Consider the following 18,349-nt stretch of genomic DNA (forward strand, 5'->3'; position numbering starts at 1 on the left):
CAAACCACTAAACTAAATTTTAGGGTTGAAATAAAATTTTATAGTAAAACTACTTCCTAAAACTTGAAAATATGTTTTACGTCACCACCCACGTAGTTTTTAACAAATGACGACTTTAGGATATTTAGGAGATTTTCAACACCTTCTACATCAGTGATTTCTAACTTTCTATCAATTACATTAGATTCGGTCTTTTCTTACCCTCGTAATTAGCTTAATACCCTTTTGGAAGCTTATGACAGATTGCGGAAAGATGACACTCAGCAATACAATTTGATTGACTAGAAAATAAACTTGGTACAATATATTTTTAAATAAAATAGTCAGTAAAAATAATAAATTTAATAATCACAGCCATTAATCTAAATATATGTACAATGCAACATTACATTTTATCAACTGTTATAAATCCTTGGAGTTGTTGGTGTAACAACTTCAAGAAGCATAACTTCCTGTTTACTTTTTTTAATCCCAATGCGTTTGCCCAGACAATCGATACAAATTGGTATTAAAATAAAAGCGATTGGTACGAGGAACAAATAGCTAAGATTGCTCGTTTGCCGCTCACCCTCGTCGTCGGCCACCGAGGGTGGCAAAGTAAGAGTGAACGTTCGATAGTCTTTTCCCAGTTCGGTCATCGTTACGCATACGTACAGCCCGTCGTCACGATGCGTGAAATTGCGCAAATGCAATTTGCTCACGTAGACGTTCTCCTCCCGCTGCATGTCGTAGGTGACGTTGATCTTATAGTAGAATTTGCCGTCGTAGTTCAGGTCACACTTTTGGGCCTCTTCGCATTGCTTCAACCACCAAATACGTGGTGCTATAGGGCTAATGATCTTACATTTTACCGCAACAATACCATTCGGTCTGATATCATCGTTTTTCTCAATGTCAACGATTTCAGGCGCACGGCCGATGAATTTGTATTCTTGGTTTAAGTTTTGCGTTCGAGACACTTTGAGCTGATATGAAGCAATTGTATTATCGTTCACTGTGCATAGATATCTACCACTATCAGCAGGTGATACTGATTTAAAATGTAAACGTTTCTTGTGTTGCGGAAGAAGTCTCCATTCAATATGTGTTGCTTTCATTTTATTGCAATCATCGCAAGGCTGAAAAATAAAAACCACGAAAATTGGTATATTTTGAATGCGCCAAAATGAAAAAATAACAAACATAACTGTTTAAGATTTAAACTACATATAGGTACTAAGTTTAGTAATTAATTTGTATGTGTGAAATAAAATGTACGCACTGCGTGCGTGTATTAAGCGCGATCTGTTTATTGTGATATCGGAAAGTTATAGAGCAAATATTAGGATCGTGTCTTAACGTCCGATGTTTAAACGGACTATTTTTAAACGCATATTTATTTAATAAATTTTCCTTTAACTACATACTTAAAATGTCTTCCAATGTTACCTCAATACCTTTGCGTGTATTTCTGTTTTACAATACAAATACTTGTCGAATTGATTAAATTTGATAAGAATCCTATCAATAGCCAGCGATTAAACAGATTTTTATAATAATTCGAGAACACAGTAGCATTTAATCCGAAGTACAACAACGTCTGTCAAGATAAAATCTTATCTCTACGCGTAATACAACCATGATTCCCTGGTGAATTCAGAGATTATACATGTTTACTTACAAAAAATTTCCATCTGTGTTCGTGCATGTTGCTTGTCGCGTCGTGGTCTTTACATTTCATGAAAACCTCATCACCAGGTTTATAATTTAGCAGCTTTACAGGAAAGCCTTCTCCAACTTCCGAGGGGTATATTTCATCCCCTAAAAGAAGAAGTGATGTTTATTTTTTGTTTCATGTTAATTTTTTTATTCAACTTACTTTTTTCTCTTTTGGCTTTTGTTGAAATAACAAGTAGGAAGTAAATGACAACGAGTATTTTAAACATTGTTCATTGAGACTATCACGCGCGGCACTAGAACTGCATACTGGCATTTGTCGGATCGTTGATGAGATTAGTGCCAAAATCCGAAAATCGATTAATTTGCAACGCACTGAACACTTTCGGCGGATTTCCGTGCGTACACTTCGCGCGCACTAATCTAATGAATCCTTTGCACAACACCAACCGACTGCTCTCTATCCGTCTATCCATTTATCCAAACATTTATACGGGAACGTCACAACAAACAGTTTCCCCTATTCAGCGTGTGCACGTCGTGCTCGCTGTTGGCGCATTTTTTGTCTCCTTAGCGCATCGCGTGCACCCACACCGCGTTCCCCATCCGCACAAGCTCACTGTTCGCGCTCGTTTACGATTTCCACGCGGTTTATTTAAAATGCGATCTATTTAAATAACATATCGCACGTTTGCGCGCGGCGTATACCTTGCACTAATCCATACATCGCTAAAGTTGAGCGAGAGCGCCGGATAAATTCGATGTGGTTGATGTTCAGTTGATCGAGTGCAATCGCTGCTACCGCACGTTGATAAACGCAAAAACGAATCGTATACGAGAATATAGGACAAATTTTCACTTTCAGAACGTGTGGTGTCGACGGACGCTCGTTTAATTTTATTTAATCTCACTACCTACGAACGTTTACTTTTCGTATTACACGATTTCATTGGCTACCGTTGTCAACACCTTGCACAAACATTACGCTACCATGTTCGGATGTTCCACGCTCATGTAACAATCTCCACGATGTGTGACCGACCGAGCAAACCGAACGAGCGTGGAACAAAACGCACCAGCGTGATATCTCAATGGAAATGTTTTGTCGTGCGTTGTGCGCTCGTATATAATCCGAACAACGAGATTATCTCCTCGGCACCTCATTAATTATTCGTTTGTACGGTGTGTCGTTGAAATATTTGCATTGGGAGCCATGATATGAAAATCATAAATTTGGATTGCGTACATCGAAATTATTATTGCTGAGATTTTCATCGTAATTTAATTATAGATTTATTTATTTGCCACGCAAATTTTAGTTATGATTATTTTTAAGGAAATATACCCACATTTTACTTACTAACAGCTTACAACTTACTTAAAATTATAATAAAAAGAATATTTTTTTAAATATTTTGACATACAATAAGATAAAAATAAAATGTTTTTATCTATTTATGATAATCGTACAAAATTTGATAAACAAATACTATTTTTTAGTTATATTTTTCCTTGAATCCTTACCGTAACGTAGACTTCCATCACTACTGCCATCAAGATTATACAACGGTAACTTTTAAACGAGAAACGCAAATAAAAGCAAAAGTCAATGTTTATCGATGCATTTATTACTCATTTTTCTAAGAACTATACATTAAAACTAAATTACCATAGGTTACGTGTCAAAGTAGCTACTAATTTCTCTCATAAATGTTAAAAATCTACTAACACTATTAAATAAATCCATAAATATACTTATGACGTTACCAACACTTAAAACCGTCTGAATTACCGAGTGAAGATCGGCCGATCGTTTTTTTCTTCTGGATTTACCTGTAACAATTACAATATTATCTTAATTATAGATATAATTGAAGTTATTAACATTAATTTCAGGTGCAAATAAAACACTCTAACTGCATTATAGTTGTATAATATGTTCACAAATACATTATTTTGTTAATGACTAACCAAGGCTATTGGGAATATTGGTTTTTACCTGGTAGTTGGTAAATCAGAAGTGCTATCAATTGGAGGTGGATTAGGAGCATTTGGTATTAGCGGTATTTGCGGAGACGCGGTTGCTTGCATTGCAGCTTCAGCAGCTTTATCTTCTTCAGGAGAAGGCATTGCCATGGTGGTAACACACAATACAGTATCAGTATTTTGTGGCGTTTGTTTAAACAGACTCATACTCATATCAGAGTTTCCTAGATTGACTTGACCACTCACTGTTGCATTGGCAATACATGGCAATGCTAACGGAGGATCCTCTTTTTCTCCATCACAATTTTCCGTACAAGGAAGTGATGTATCAACACAAGACGCCCCGACATTATCAACGCATGGGACAGTTGCTGAAGCAGTAACCGCACATAAAATGGTTTCATTTGCTGTGCACAGCGGCACCGTATTAGGTGCACAAAGTAGTGTTACATTTTCTGAACAAAGCGTGATAACATTTGCGGGTAGTGTTAATTCCTGGGGCACCGCTTCCGGGTTATTGTAATGATTGTATACGTTGTAGTGTTGTGAACGACCTCCGCGCATTAAACTCCATACGAGTAAACCAGTTGCTATACTCGTGAATGCAGTACTAGCAAAACCGGAACCAAAACTTCTTTTAGGCCCCATCATTCCGCCATAACCCCCGTAACCACCCATGCCGTACCCACCATATCCAGATTTATACCCACCACCAAAAGGAGAACCGCCAAACATTCCACCACCACCACCATGTTGCATTCCCCCCATTTGATTATACTGACCAGGGTGTACTCCAGAATAAGGTTGATGTGGATTATAACCTTGTCCGTAATTTGGAGCTGCGTGTCCATAACTTCCGTGTGCAGGTTGGCCGTAACCACCGTAACCACCTGCACTATATGCTGGTGGTGGAGCTTGATGATATCCATTTGGAGTATATGCGGGAGGTGCACCTTGGGGATAATGTTGACCATAACTGCCTGGATTATAGGCAGGAGGTGCACCTTGACCATAGCTTCCGGCACTATATGGTGGAGGAGCACCTTGTACATGCCCTGGTTGAGCAGCATAAGCAGGTGGACCTCCAGCACTTTGTTGATTCGTTGCCACAGATTTTGTCTGCAGTTGCCCTTGACCTGGTTGTTTTGGTACATCCCATCCGATAGGTCTTTGTTGATTTGATTGCGCATTACTTGCGGGTGCTGATGCAACAGCAGGTTTATTTTGATTTGCTGGTGCTATGTTCGAAACTGGCTTCTGAACCTTTTGAGTTTCCAATTTTGGTGCACTTGGCTTAGGTTTGGCTGCTGGTAACGATCCAGTTTGTTTTGGATAACTCAATGCGACCAAATCAGCATTTGTTGCAGGTTTTGCAGCAGCGCCATTACCAGATTCTGATTTTTTCTTGTTATTATTACCCCACAGACCAGTGGAACCACGACTACTCGAACCTCTGCTTCGTCCACCAGAGCGTTTGCACTCAACACATTGCTGCAAGAGTACAGCACACACAACAACCACAAGCACTTTGTATTTCATTTTAGCAAAGACGTGAACGCATTCACGTTGCTTTCATAAATGGCTTTTGTTCCCGACACAAATCCGCGGTGTTGTTTTTCTCAAGCCTGATCCCGACGACAATTGCCTCACTAACCGCTTCAATTTAAACGAGGCAGCATCCGCTCGTTATGCGATGATTAACTTTGAAAGGGGCGGTCGTTTTCATGTTAAACTTCCACTTGTTTATCAACTTCACGACACCGACGAGCACGATTACAATGCACACACCGAAAAACAGCGCACAAACGTCGTTCAAAACGACGTTTCGTCTTGTGCGATGCCAACATGTCAACTATAACAATGTGTCGACTCGAATTGAATAATAAATCTGATTTCTTTCACCTACTCGCCTCTCATTGATATGTACTGCTCGCATATATCTTCGTCACATTGACTTACTCGTTTTAATGAACCTTTCATTCTACTTTTGTGCTTGTAATTGCACGAAACGCACGCTAATTACAGTGCGCGAAATGTTTTGCATTTACCTATGCGCAGAAAGTTTATTTCTAGCGTAAATAAACAACCAATTTTGGATTTTGCGTTTTAGCAACAATCCTGGCACTACATGATTATTTGTTTAAAACAACAAAAATAACATAGAGTATTATCAACAAACTAAATATTAAAACTTTCATGAAACAATGCCAAAATAATATAATGTTGATACTGAATAGGTAATTTAAATTCAAACATAAAATTAACTTACATATTGCTTTGAATTAGTCGAATACTACTACCGGATCTCCGTTAACGTCCACATCGACGTTTATTGGTGTGTCAATGAGTACTCTAGGCGTCAGTTTGACTTCGTTCTTTGCGTCTTCTTTCGGTTCTGGTTTGTTGGCTATTGCTTGTATGTTATTATCGTCCATAAAGACGATATTGTCTGGTTTGTTTGAAGGACCTTCAGACGTTTTTGCGGATTCTTTATATTCTTTTGATGCCATCGTAATTTGTAGATCTTGATTGCTAGATTTTTACGTTACCAGCGTTCAAATCAAACTAACGTTGGGAGAATGATGATGTTGAATTTTAAACAAATCTCCAGCACAACTTTCTGTATGACTGAGTGACGCAACTCAAACAAAAACCGCAAAACCGCGATTCAACCGTCACGTTGTGGTCATAAATAATTTAAAGTAAACAATGTTTCAAAAGTAATGTGTGACTTGTATAAGTATAAATGTGAGATTAAATGTCATATTGACAGTCTAATCAAATCAGTAGAAACATGTCATAAGTTCATCGAAATTTTAGTGTAAATTTTATGTGACCATCTTTTAGGTACATCAATGATGATAAGCCCGTTGATTGTGTATTGACAATGGGAAATTGTGGCACAAAAACGTAAGTTGATTTTATTTTTTTTTATATTTCAGCCTGAAAAGTCTACTATTAAAATGCAGAAAATTAAAGTAGTTATTTTTCAAAAACATCGTAATGTTTTATATTTGCTCGCTCAAAATATACAAAAATACAAAATGAAGTTTACACTACTACAATACCTACATTGAAATGATTTTAAATCATTCATATAAATAAAATTCCCTGTTTACATTCTCAAATATTTAAGATTTAGTTTTCGGCCGCCCATCCACCGGAAAGGTCTTTCTTGTCTTTCTTGTCATCGGCGTCAGCGCTCTTCCAGCCACCGCTGGACCTGGCAGATTCGGCAATCTGTTGCATCTGTTGCAGGGTGTGTTCTTCTTTGTCATCCATGGATTTAGTCATGGCAACATCTTCAGGTTTTTTCTCGTCTTTCTCGGCAGCGGTGTCCAAGATTTGTTTCTCTTCGGGCTTCATGTCTTCAGTGGCGGCCCTGTAGCCTCCTTGGTTGTATGAAGGAGCAGAGTAGCTAGAAGAAGCAGGTGCGGAATAAGCTGGTGCGTTGTACTTTGATGGAGCTGGCGCGGAGTAGCTTGAAGATGATCCAGAGTAGGCTGGGGCAGCTGGGGCAGAGTATGCTGGAGCGGCTGCTGGGGCGCTGTAGGCTGGAGCAGCTGGGGCGGAGTACGAAGAAGCTGAGGTGTATTTCTGGGCTGGTGCCGAATACGATGAGTCGGAGTAGTCCGAAGATGGAGCAGAGTAGGAAGAAGATTCGCTGTAAGCTGGCGCGGCAGGGGCAGAGTATGCTGGGGCAGGGGCTGAGTAAGTGGCAGCTGGTGCAGAGTAAGACGAACCACCATAGGAAGATGATTCGGAGTAGGCTGGGGCAGCTGGTGCAGAGTAGGCGGGGCGGGGGCTGAGTATGTTGCAGCTGGTGCAGAGTAAGACGAAGACGAACCACCATAGGAAGACGATTCGGAGTAGGCTGGGGCAGCTGGTGCAGAGTACGCTGGGGCAGGGGCAGAGTAAGTTGCTGCTGGGGCAGAATAGGTGGCTGCTGGAGCAGAGTAGGCGGGCGCCGCTGGTGCAGAGTATGATGCAGCTGGGGCAGAATATGATGAGGCTGGGGCAGAGTAAGCCGGAGCTGGTGCAGAGTATGTGGCTGGTGCAGAATATGAAGCTGGGGCAGAGTAGGTGGCAGCTGGTGCAGAGTAGGTGGCAGCTGGTGCAGAGTAGGTGGCAGCTGGTGCGGAGTAGGCTGGGGCAGCTGGAGCAGAGTACGACGAACCACCGTATGAAGAAGACTCGGAGTAGGCTGGAGCAGCTGGAGCAGCATAAGAAGAACCACCATATGATGATGATTCGGAATAAGCTGGAGCGGCTGGTGCAGAGTAGGTAGCGGCGGGAGCTGAGTAAGACGATGCTGGTGCAGAGTATGCTGGGGCAGCTGGTGCAGAGTATGCGGGGGCAGCTGGGGCGGAATACGAAGACGATTCTGAGTAGGAAGGTGCAGAGTACGACGATGATTCCTGGTAAGCAGGAGCAGCAGGGGCGGAGTATGAGGGCTCCGAGTAGCTTGAAGCAGCTGGTGCAGAGTATGACGATCCTGCGGAGTATGCTGGCGCTGGGGCAGCGTACGATGATGACCCTTCAGAGTAAGATGCAGCTGGTGCGGAGTAGGATGCCGCTGGTGCAGAGTAAGACGACGCTGGAGCAGAGTATGCTGGAGCTGGGGCAGAGTAAGATGAGGCTGGGGCAGAGTAAGAGGATGATGGTGCGGAGTAAGACGATGCTGGGGCGGAGTAAGATGAAGCTGGTGCAGAGTATGATGCAGTAGGTGCAGAATAACCTCCAGCAGGTGCTGAGTAACCCTTGGATGGAGCGGAGTATCCCTTGGATGGCGCAGAATATCCCTTTGAAGGTGCCGAGTATCCCTTGGAAGGTGCAGAGTAGCCCTTGGATGGTGCAGAGTAACCCTTGGATGGTGCAGAATATCCCTTGGATGGGGCAGAATAGCCCTTGGAAGGCGCTGAATAACCCTTGGAAGATCCAGAATATGAAGAACCACCGTAGTTTGATGGAGCAGAGTATGATTGATCAGAGCCGCCGTAGGATGGTTCTGGACCATATCCGTAGCCAGACATTGGAGCGCCGTAACCCATGGTCTTCTTGTAAGTTTTCGGGCTAGAGTAAGCGTTGCGGTAACCGCCATATCCGCCATGACCGCCATGTCCGTAACCACCATGTCCGTAACCTCCGTGTCCGTAACCGCCGTGTCCGTAACCACCGTGACCATGATCACCATATCCGTGACCAATGTGTGCGTATCCGCCGAGGGTTGGTTGGCAGCTGACAACAAGACCGTGTCCACCGTAGCCGTAGTCACCTCCGTGTTTCTTACCATGCCCTGACAAAGTCAAATTTTATGTGTATTATTCTCCTGTACGTTTACTGACAAATGAAAAACTTACCGTATCCACCATCGTATCCACCACCATGAGTCCTCATTTTGCCTTCATCGTGCATCTCTTCTTCTTCTTCTTCGTGTTCCTCAGCCATGATGGGAGCGCCGACTGGATGATCATCATCTTCGATTTCGTTTTCGTCTTCGCGGTAAGCGGCAGAGTGAGAAGGACCATGAGCAGCAGCGCTGTATCCAGCAGACTGAGCAGGGGCAGAGTAAGAAGTAGCCGGTGCAGAGTAAGATTTCTGAGGTGCAGAGTAAGCAGGGCTGCTGGGAGCGCTGTAGGTCGAGGAAGACGAGTCGCTAGAATAGCTGGCTGGGGAGGAGCCTGAGGTGGCAGCTGCCGATGAAGCGGGGGCAGAGTAACTCTTAGCCGGAGCGGAGTAGGTGGTCTTCGGGGCGCTGTAAGCTGGAGCAGCAGCTGGGGCACTATAACCGCCGGAAGAGGCTGGTGCAGAGTACTCGGCCTTCGGTGCGTTGTAGCTGGACGGCTGGCTGCCGTAACCTTGAGCTGGGGCGTTGTATGTCGACTGAGCGCCATAAGCTGGGGCAGCGGCGTAACCAGTAGCGGCAGGTGCGGTGTATTTCTCTCCGTTGCTTTCGCAAACTGTGTAGGGCTTGTGGTACGGGTCGCTTGGTCGGATCTCTACGCAGAACGTTGTCGTCGCAGATTTCTTGGCACGTGCAACGTCGGCATCTTTAGCAATTGCCAAAGATGTGGAGGCGGCGTTGGCGGCGGCAACGGCCAGGCAGAGTACGACAAAGACTCGCATGTTGGTACTGTGTAGATTCGAATTGGACGAGCGAATGATTACGGTGTGACCAGTCACTGCTTTTATATTATTGAATAGTGCTGAATTGCGTTTTAATCATTCGACGATTATAATACCTACCAAATATAAACTGCAAGCTAAATACAATTTACTAATTTGACTTCAAAAATTAAATGCAAACATATTCAATAATTTAATTCACTTTATTAAAGTTCTGGTACAAAATTACAAATCATCTATTTTTTCTTAGTTTGTAGTATGCTGTGAGGCAAATTATGAATTTTGTAGCAGTCACAATAAAGAGGATGAAAACAAGGCGCCATTTTTTCCTAAAGGTAGTTTCCCGTTTTTTGGCGGCGCGATTGCTTTATCTTCTACTTCAATTGCATCTTCGCCAACTCTAGTATCAATCTTTACTTGCGGTTTTTCTTCTTTTTTACCTCTTTTGTGTGTTTTGGTTGCTCATCGTGGTGCTTTTCTTTCTCATCTTGATGCTGCTTATCCTTAACTTCTTGAACTTCTTCATAGTTTTTTCATGTTTGGGAATCTCTTTAATATTTTCCGTAATCGTATTATTTGTGTTTGTTTTTATTACAGATACGTTTTCTTTTTTATCACCATATTCGTGTGAGTGTTCGTGCGTGGGCAAATGTTTTGTTATTTTTTTGTTAGACTCAGCTTTAATTTTCTGAATATGTGTCGATTTATCGTGTTTAATTGCATCTTGCTTCTTTATATCATATTTTTCTTCTTTCTTGGCTATCAAATTACTATCGGCGGCATTCGTCTTCTTTTCAGAGCTATCCTCTGTCTTGCTTTGCACAATTTTCTTGATTTCGTTATTTTTGTCGGTTTTAATTGGTCTCAAATCAATTTCATGTAATTCCATATTATGCATGTCGTTAGATTCTTCTACACAGGTGGACTTTTCCTTCTCCATACTGTACATATCCCAAGTCATTGGTGGACGACCTTGACTAACGTGTTCTTCAGATTCAGAATCATCGGGAAAGACGAAATCTCCATTGATTTGTTTACCAGCATCCGCAGATTTAATAAATTCGTCAATTTCCTTTCCATAGATATCATGAGATTCTGGCGTCACTTCACTTTTCTCTACTGGAACTTGTTCAATACGAGCCGGTTCATCCACGGTATGATATTCTATATCTCTCACTTGAACTGGTGTTTGTTCAATTATAATATGTTCTACATCCTCGTGCGGGCCAAGATAATCATAGACAGTTTCTTCTGGCATTTGCGCGTACTCTTCATCGGTGTGGGCAAATCTTGGATGTAGGAAAACATCTCTAGACTCGCAGTAACAAGGATGAAGATCAGCTTCGTGTACAACATGAATATCTCGTGTATGGCGCGAGTGTTCTTCTTTCGCTGGACACTGTGCATTGTAGTAAGCACTCAAATCCGGCTTTCTTATCGAATGACTTTCAATTTCAAAGAAAAAACTAACCAGAGCAAAACTAATGTACGTGGAACTGCGGAGAACGTTCATCTTGACGGATGCACGAGTATCAAATATAATAAAATATTGTTAACGTGGCGCCTTTTATATCTATTAATTAAACAAATATTATTGTTATTTAAGTTTGTTGTATAACATAACATGTGTATGGTATGTAGTACGTGATTGGTAACGGCAAATATTCAATTATTGATATTATTGATTATGAAACTTGATTGCAGATTTGGCATGCGCTTTTCAAAGAAGGAATACATATCGGAAAAATCATTGCTTGCAGTGCGGATGGTCATTGAATACTTAAAAGAAGGTTTGGTTTTCAAAACTTGATGAAATTGTAAGTTTTAAGCATAAATAAGTTTTAATTTTAGATGTATTACAACGAGACATCTTTCGAGCCACGGGACACGATGTACGTGCACAGCAAATCGCGAAAGAACTAAATCGTGGGGCTCAAATCTCGTACAGATTCTGGAAGAATGTTCCGCACGAGATATCGCCAGTGGATTGATGTACTTTTTGATTTATTTGAAGAAACCTCTAGTGCCACCTTCAATCCAATCGCTCGTGCTAGGTAAGTTGTATTTTTAATTAAATATGTTTTAATCGAATGTATTTTTAAATAGACCCTGATAATAAAAGCGTGCCACCAGAAGTAGTTGCACGAGATGTATTGGGATTGTTGGAAGATGAAATTAAAGGACGACAAATGATATTACTGCAATGTATTTTGGATTTACTGAACCATGTACTGAAATATACGCCTACAGACGAGTTGTCCGGTTCTACAGTTCCAATCTACATGATGCCAATATTTTTTAATCTCCGGGTATAATTAAACAATAACCTACTTATTAATTTTACAAAATTGCAGTTTGCAACCGACTAGTGCTTGCAACATCAAACACAATTGCTTGATTGCATTTTTTTCAATAAGAAATAACGTTCTGTTGCTGTCCACATGTGCTGTCTGGCAAAGAGTCAACGACATGCAGAAAATGTCACATGCGCAAAACTAATATGCAATTACTGTTGCGCATTTGTTTTTGTCAAGTTCGCAGAATTAAAATCGAACAATTAGTCGCAACGAGAATGCGCAATTAAATTTCAATTGCTTCGTAGTTGCTTATGTTTAACTTTTGCTTCGATGAAGCCAGAGGCGGCATTATGTATCTAATACGATTTTAAGTTTCAGTCAGAACATATGCTGAATTGGCGGCGTGTTGCAATCATATTCGTCGAAATGATTCGTCTCTCGCCGCAAGAATTAAACGTCCGCAATCTGGCGGTTGACGATGCGCAAAACGAGATGATTAATCCGAATGTAAATTGACAACGTGATTCAAGTCGTTATATTCGTTTAAATTTAAGTTGGTTTAGTTTTCTTTTCTATTCTAGTCTGCACCGGGTGCGTTTCATACAGCACGCGCCCAAAGACTGCGGGACTTGAATACTCTCTTGGAGCGATTTTTGGAGAACGCCGGTATGAATGTTTCAAAAATACTCGTCTTACAGCGTTAAAATATTTGTTTATTTAAAAATGTTTTGAACATACTCCATACGTCTCATTTGCATCTCGGACGCTATTGAGTATTTTCAATGCCATTTACTTCACTTATCTTTGTCCGTTTATGCGGCACTTGGCAATGAACACAGAGCAAACGTTTGTCTTCAAATTGTGCTGTGCACACACAGTGAATTGAATCTTCGTATATACATTCTTTCATTAGTTATTTGCCAAAACGTTATAACAGTTTGCTGTTTAATGTATCCAATCTATTTCAGGAAATGGCGGAGATGGATCTAACTATGAATATTATAATCGTCGGTGCCACTTTGTGCGGCAACGTTTGCAAAATTTAAACACTTGACATATTCGCAGTACGTGAAACAATCTAGATCTACTATAAATTAATTATTTAAAAAGTAGTACGCAGCGGAATACAACGAATTTTACCGCACTCGACAACTTGTGTAAAACGTTTATAACGAATAAATTCATGTACAAAGTAACAAAAATATGCAAGAATTTGCAGTTTTAAAAACGCCATTATGTCTACAACGTGAAGCGTTATTTGCAATGTTATTGACTTTTAAAAACTAAAAATAATCCAACGATAGTAATTTCTTGCTGACGGAATATTTTGAGATGAAAAGTGCATTCGTATGCCATCTATGAATCATCTAGAATGTGGAAGAGATACAAATAGATAAAACTGTTTGTTTATTTACATTTCGTTTTGCAGAAACACGAGGCGTGAATTGTATGTTTATATCTCTGTTTTGTGTGTTTCTACCTGCTCGGGTTTATCAAAGCTGATAACAAAAAACCGGTGTGAACTCAAGCAAACGCGTGTACACCGAAGTAAAATATTTTTAGCAGAAAAGTGCATTCTAGCGCCATCCAGTATTGATTTAGCAGGTTCAGCAGGGTACATCTTATAAAGCTGTTTGTTCACAACTAGCGCAGTGTTTGTCTGAATGAGTGAGCGTGCACATGCAACAGTGAATTTACCTGCAATGAAACGGCTGAGGCACCCGTGTTCGCATGGACACGGATAAATTCACGAGGCATGTATGTGACACCCGTTCTACATAAGTAGCATTTCTGAATAGCCACTCTACAATTCGCCCCCGGGTGACGCTGAGATGTATTTATTTGTATTAAATCCAACAAACATCAGTTAGGAATAAATGTTTTATAGACAAAGCACAAAACGTGCATTAAAAAATTACAAGGTTTTATGTTTATATTTCTTTTAATGCTTTTAATATTTTCCTTAATACATTTAAAAACATCCAGCATAGTAAAATAAGATGTTATTTATATCTCCTGTTTCATTATATAAATAGACTTCACAATTGATTGAGATTCACAATTTTGATAAAAGCTTTAGATCTGGTGCGTCCCGAACAATGATTTCGTGCCACCAATGTGGTCGTGACATGGCGCCTGGATTGTTGAAGAATTCTTGTTCTAAGTTTTTGTAAACCTAGAGACATATTTGATTAAAACACTAAATTCTGACTGTTATATCGAAATCAAGACCTACCTCACCATCAGCATTTCCCAATACTGAATTAACTACAAAATCTGGTGGTGCTAACGCATCAACAACACCGATAATATCGGGTTTAAGTGTTGTGCACATTTGCAGAACACCATCTTTGACCATTTTCGCTAATGATTTATCTCTTGCATATCCTCCCTCATAAAAGTAAATCAAATGCTGATCCAAGCATGAAAGGCCGTACAGTACTCCCAATTTATCAAGAACCGTCTTCAATTCTCTGTTGTTCGCAAGACGATCAGCAGCCATCCAGAAATATTTCAACGCAACTAGTTCACTATACGCACGAGAGATAAGCGCACACTTATAAACTTGAGTTTTGTTTCTTGCCTCAAAATTACTATCACCTAAAATAAATACCAAATTTCAATTACTTCATAGTTCAATCATAGTTTGTTGATTGTACCATTTTTGATCAAGAGAGATTGTTCTTCCGCTGTTTTGCTTAAAAGATACGTTATTAACCATTCAAAACAATTCTTTATAACTGCAAATAAAATCAATGTTGGTTAATTTGGCACTTTAAGAAATCAAATAAGGTCTGAACATACAATTCCTATTAAGTACATCTTGAATGCCCGAAATTTGAACCGACCGGGCTAGAATTGATTTATGCTCCGTCAAGAAAGAACAAGTATCCAGAGGACTGGCCACTCGAAATTCTTTATTGACGCTTGACCATTGCCGGAGAAGCCAATTACTGGTTTGCTGAACGAGCACATTGTTGTCCCCTTCATAGGTCAGTGAAGGATCCTGAATGTTACGCAGGTCGCCCAAGCGAGCCGCCTTTAAGTAACCGTGACCTCCACACGCTTCTCTGCTTTCCTGAATTGCTTTGAGTGTCGTTCGCGTGATGGTTGGCTTTTCAGCCGATATTATTGCGTGAATTTCAGATACCAAGTCGCTCTGCAATCACAATTAATTTAGACATGATCAATATTTGCAATGGAATGGCTTACCAAACTATCAATTCGGACTGTGGAATTGTTTGACTGGTCAACGGCATTTAGATAGTCCGATGTAAACGCATTGATGAATAATTTAAACACCGCCGTAGCCGCAACGTACGGAAATAATCTCCATTGCTAGAATATCATAACAGCTCAACCTATGAAAGCATTCAATATGTCTAAATCAGCTTTTGAGTCTTACGTGAAGTGGATATTCGATTATAGACGTTTCAGTGCCCTCTGTTCCGAATTGCTTGCGTACGGCTGCGTAGCGCGTGGAAATCGTAATCGCACAAATGAGATTATTAATGCTCTCCTGCATAATTCCAACACGGCCTGTAGACAAACATTCTAAAGCCGCACCGAGGACTTTCCCAGGTTCGGAAATACTGCTTTCGTATTCGCCGGAAGGTGACACATCGCCGGTTCTATTCAATAGGTTTACCCTGGGTATTCTATAGTTTTTAAACATGATAAACCTAGAACACACCCATCCAATTAAGATAAACTAAAAATCAATGCCAAATGATCATCATACCCATTATCAATGCCATTCAATCCAACTTTATCACCAATGTCCCCAACAATGGCACCGGGATACGGCATCAATGTTTTCGGGTCTCGAATCGGTACAACAAACGCATGCAAACCTTGACAACCGTCCTTAGTGTACAGCTGCGCAAACAACAGGGCCAGCGTACACGTCTTTCCCAAATTCCCCACCCAACATTTGGCTGCCTCAAAGTCTGGTGTGTCGATGATGAACTCCTGCGTTTTTGGATCGTAGGTGGCCGTGGTGCGCATCTGTTTTGTATTACTACCATGCGCGACTTCCGTCAGCGCCAAGCACGAAAGCACTTTACGATTCCAGACGGCGTCAAATATTTTACGATGTCGCTCCGTCCCAAGGGACATGAGCGCGTTGGTGAACAAACTTACCCCGACAGCGTATTTTATCGACACATCAGGGTAGCAAACCGCCAGCGCCTCATTAACTGTCATTATAAGGCGCGTTTTTTGCCTGTAGGGCATTTCCAGTGTGTTTGAAGGCAGGAATGAGATATTGCAGAATCGCTGGAATTGTAATGCGGTGCGATGTTTGAGCTCTTCGGTGGTAAGCCCAACGTCGGATTTTCGGAAAATTGGATCATTTTCTAAGATATTCCATACATGCAACTAAAAAAACATACATTCTATACAACATACACAAATTTTGATTTTTTTTTAACAGTTACTACCTTTAATTTATACATGTCAGGATCTTCGAAAATCAATTTCAAATCCTTCCATCGGAATGTAGCAGTTTTTCTGTAGTCGTCTAACGAACCCTTTGGTAAATCCTTTAAAACTAGGTCTGAGTTCATTTTTTTTAAATCTAAAATAACAGAAATGCGAAAACAATAAATAAATTGGCACGATTTGTAGGCAGTTATTGTCGAACAGCAGATTGCAATAAATTAGGTACTAAAAGCTATGAACAATTTCGCGTTATCAACTGAAGTAGGTAAAACAACCTACGTGAATGACTCAATACTTTCATGTAATCTTTGTAATATGATATCACGCTGTGGTAAACACAATATATTTTCTGTCATGTAACATTAAACAAAGAATTAGAACAAACAATTCATTCTAAACTCTTAACACTTTTAACTAGCAGAGTGGCTTGTAAATATTTTATCTTCGTTCAAAATATTACATTTACGACTCAGTTTTTTTATTTACATGTTGAGAGAGTTTAATTTATTTTTATCACGAAGTAATAAACCAGGATAGCACTACAAAAGAATTAAAATTCGACAAATGAATTTGTCCGTGGCAATTAATTCATTCAGTGTATGTACATATTATACTGAAAGCACATCCGGGCCTGTGTATCGGATGTCGATAATAAATTATGCTGATTGTGCTATGTGGCGATTGTTCCATCATCAAAACAGTTACAGATAACATGAGCATTTACTGCATTTATTAAATAATAATTGCGCGGACAGGTGATATGCAAAATTTATATTAAAAAAATGTATTCACTTCATTGAATGTTTCAAAATTGTCTGATTGCAAAAGTTTATGGAATGTTTTCTACTTTTATACATTTAAATATAGAATTTACAATCGATTGCGAAACTCGTCACGTATTTCTATTAAATCTTAAAGCGACAATAGTAAATAATAAAGGGAAATGCGCAGGTGTAAAATCGATATTTCTATTGACTACTATAATGTGTTTCATTAATAACAACAAAGAAAAATTGAATAGGTGCCTAGTTTTGCTGAAAAAATAAGTGAAAATGAATGGAAAAGTTTCACTATTCCCTAACGGTGCGGTAAGCATTTGTTTACTGTGACTTAAGTAAAGTAAATTAGAAATAAACGACTTACTCGGCTGAATTTGTTTGCTCTCGAAATTTGTTGCCTCTCCCGCCTCCTAACTTGTTGCTTCCTCGCTCACGAGTCGACGGCACCCGACTTGAGCGCGTTTTCAAATGGCACGAGCTGGGTACTACCGGCCGGGAGCGCGGATGAAACGACGAAAGGAGGAACAAAAAAATACAAACGCTCGCCGCCAACCGCTAACCTATTTCGATGCGGCGAAATTTGCACGTGTATTGTGAGTCATGTGACCGATCGCCTGCCTCTACCATACCTCACCGGCTTACACCGGCTGTGGCCCCTCTTCGCGCACGAATATACAGGTACCCAACGTATCCAATGGTTTTTACGATTCAATACCGTCCCGCCTGTCCCGCTGTTCGAGTCCGTGCCGCGGCAACTTAATCATACGATTGCCGACCACTGGCTATTTTGAAAAGGCCATACGACCCGACGTCGGTCGTAATTTTTTACGGATATGCTTTAAAAGCAGCGCGCACACCCACACTCACCGCGATGAAATATTGAAATCGTGTTCGTTCTACGTGCCACACGCGAGCAGTCGAGGTTTGATTGGGTTTCGTCAATATTAATGCGTCGATGATGAACGCGGAACAACGTGGGGTGAATCGACTGGCGACAAACGCATATTTAAGGCGCAAAACATCCCTTTTGTATATTCCATTTCCACATTTTGGGGGAGAGTG

The 18,349-nt window shown here is 40.6% G+C and overlaps 4 protein-coding genes across 4 annotated transcripts; 1 reads left to right on the forward strand and 3 right to left on the reverse strand.

Moving 5' to 3' along the window:
* Positions 1 to 327: 327 nt before the first annotated feature.
* Positions 328 to 2,761, reverse strand: LOC135804208 (fibroblast growth factor receptor-like 1). The gene is made up of 3 exons (XM_065317994.1): positions 1,859 to 2,761; positions 1,661 to 1,800; positions 328 to 1,118 (listed from the first exon to the last, which is right to left on the reverse strand). The coding sequence occupies exons 1-3, from the start codon at positions 1,923 to 1,925 to the stop codon at positions 396 to 398; spliced, it is 930 nt and encodes a 309-aa protein (XP_065174066.1). The 5' UTR covers positions 1,926 to 2,761; the 3' UTR covers positions 328 to 395.
* Positions 2,762 to 6,359: 3,598 nt separating this feature from the next.
* LOC135804209 (uncharacterized) lies at positions 6,360 to 13,267 on the forward strand. The gene is given in 8 exon segments (XM_065317995.1): positions 6,360 to 6,552; positions 11,473 to 11,558; positions 11,620 to 11,694; positions 11,697 to 11,822; positions 11,875 to 12,077; positions 12,444 to 12,572; positions 12,647 to 12,731; positions 13,034 to 13,267. Coding segments are annotated over 8 exon segments (813 nt in total). The 5' UTR covers positions 6,360 to 6,529; the 3' UTR covers positions 13,120 to 13,267.
* LOC135789478 (spidroin-2-like) lies at positions 6,625 to 9,793 on the reverse strand. The gene is given in 3 exon segments (XM_065299322.1): positions 6,625 to 7,440; positions 7,443 to 8,938; positions 9,003 to 9,793. Coding segments are annotated over 3 exon segments (2,922 nt in total). The 5' UTR covers positions 9,769 to 9,793; the 3' UTR covers positions 6,625 to 6,780.
* Positions 13,268 to 13,988: 721 nt separating the features above from the next.
* Positions 13,989 to 18,289, reverse strand: LOC135789419 (peroxisomal acyl-coenzyme A oxidase 3-like). Its single transcript, XM_065299238.1, has 9 exons — positions 17,652 to 18,289; positions 16,508 to 16,644; positions 15,808 to 16,445; positions 15,472 to 15,748; positions 15,279 to 15,404; positions 14,871 to 15,225; positions 14,726 to 14,806; positions 14,302 to 14,666; positions 13,989 to 14,241 (listed from the first exon to the last, which is right to left on the reverse strand). Exons 2-9 carry the CDS (start codon positions 16,631 to 16,633, stop codon positions 14,122 to 14,124), a joined length of 2,088 nt encoding a protein of 695 aa, XP_065155310.1. The 5' UTR covers positions 16,634 to 16,644; positions 17,652 to 18,289; the 3' UTR covers positions 13,989 to 14,121.
* Between the last annotated feature and the right edge of the window lie 60 nt (positions 18,290 to 18,349).

Source organism: Atheta coriaria, unplaced genomic scaffold (assembly GCF_025399875.1).
Source record: "Atheta coriaria isolate IRGN ID8LTWV9N9 unplaced genomic scaffold, Caltech_Dcor_3.1 hic_scaffold_3_pilon, whole genome shotgun sequence".
NCBI classification, from domain to species: domain Eukaryota; kingdom Metazoa; phylum Arthropoda; class Insecta; order Coleoptera; family Staphylinidae; genus Dalotia; species Dalotia coriaria.

Bases quoted from the DNA above. Each gene is read 5' to 3' on its own strand.
- LOC135789419 (XM_065299238.1), bottom strand. From the start codon at position 16,633: ATGAACTCAGACCTAGTTTTAAAGGATTTACCAAAGGGTTCGTTAGAC. The intron at 15,226-15,278 runs GTAAGCCATTCC...TTGTGATTGCAG, and splicing joins CAGTCCGAATTGATAGTTTG to AGCGACTTGGTATCTGAAAT. The intron at 14,242-14,301 runs GTAGGTCTTGAT...ATATGTCTCTAG, and splicing joins TGGGAAATGCTGATGGTGAG to GTTTACAAAAACTTAGAACA.
- LOC135804208 (XM_065317994.1), bottom strand. From the start codon at position 1,925: ATGTTTAAAATACTCGTTGTCATTTACTTCCTACTTGTTATTTCAACA. The intron at 1,801-1,858 runs GTAAGTTGAATA...TTCTTCTTTTAG, and splicing joins AAAAGCCAAAAGAGAAAAAA to GGGATGAAATATACCCCTCG. The intron at 1,119-1,660 runs GTAAGTAAACAT...TTTATTTTTCAG, and splicing joins AACACAGATGGAAATTTTTT to CCTTGCGATGATTGCAATAA.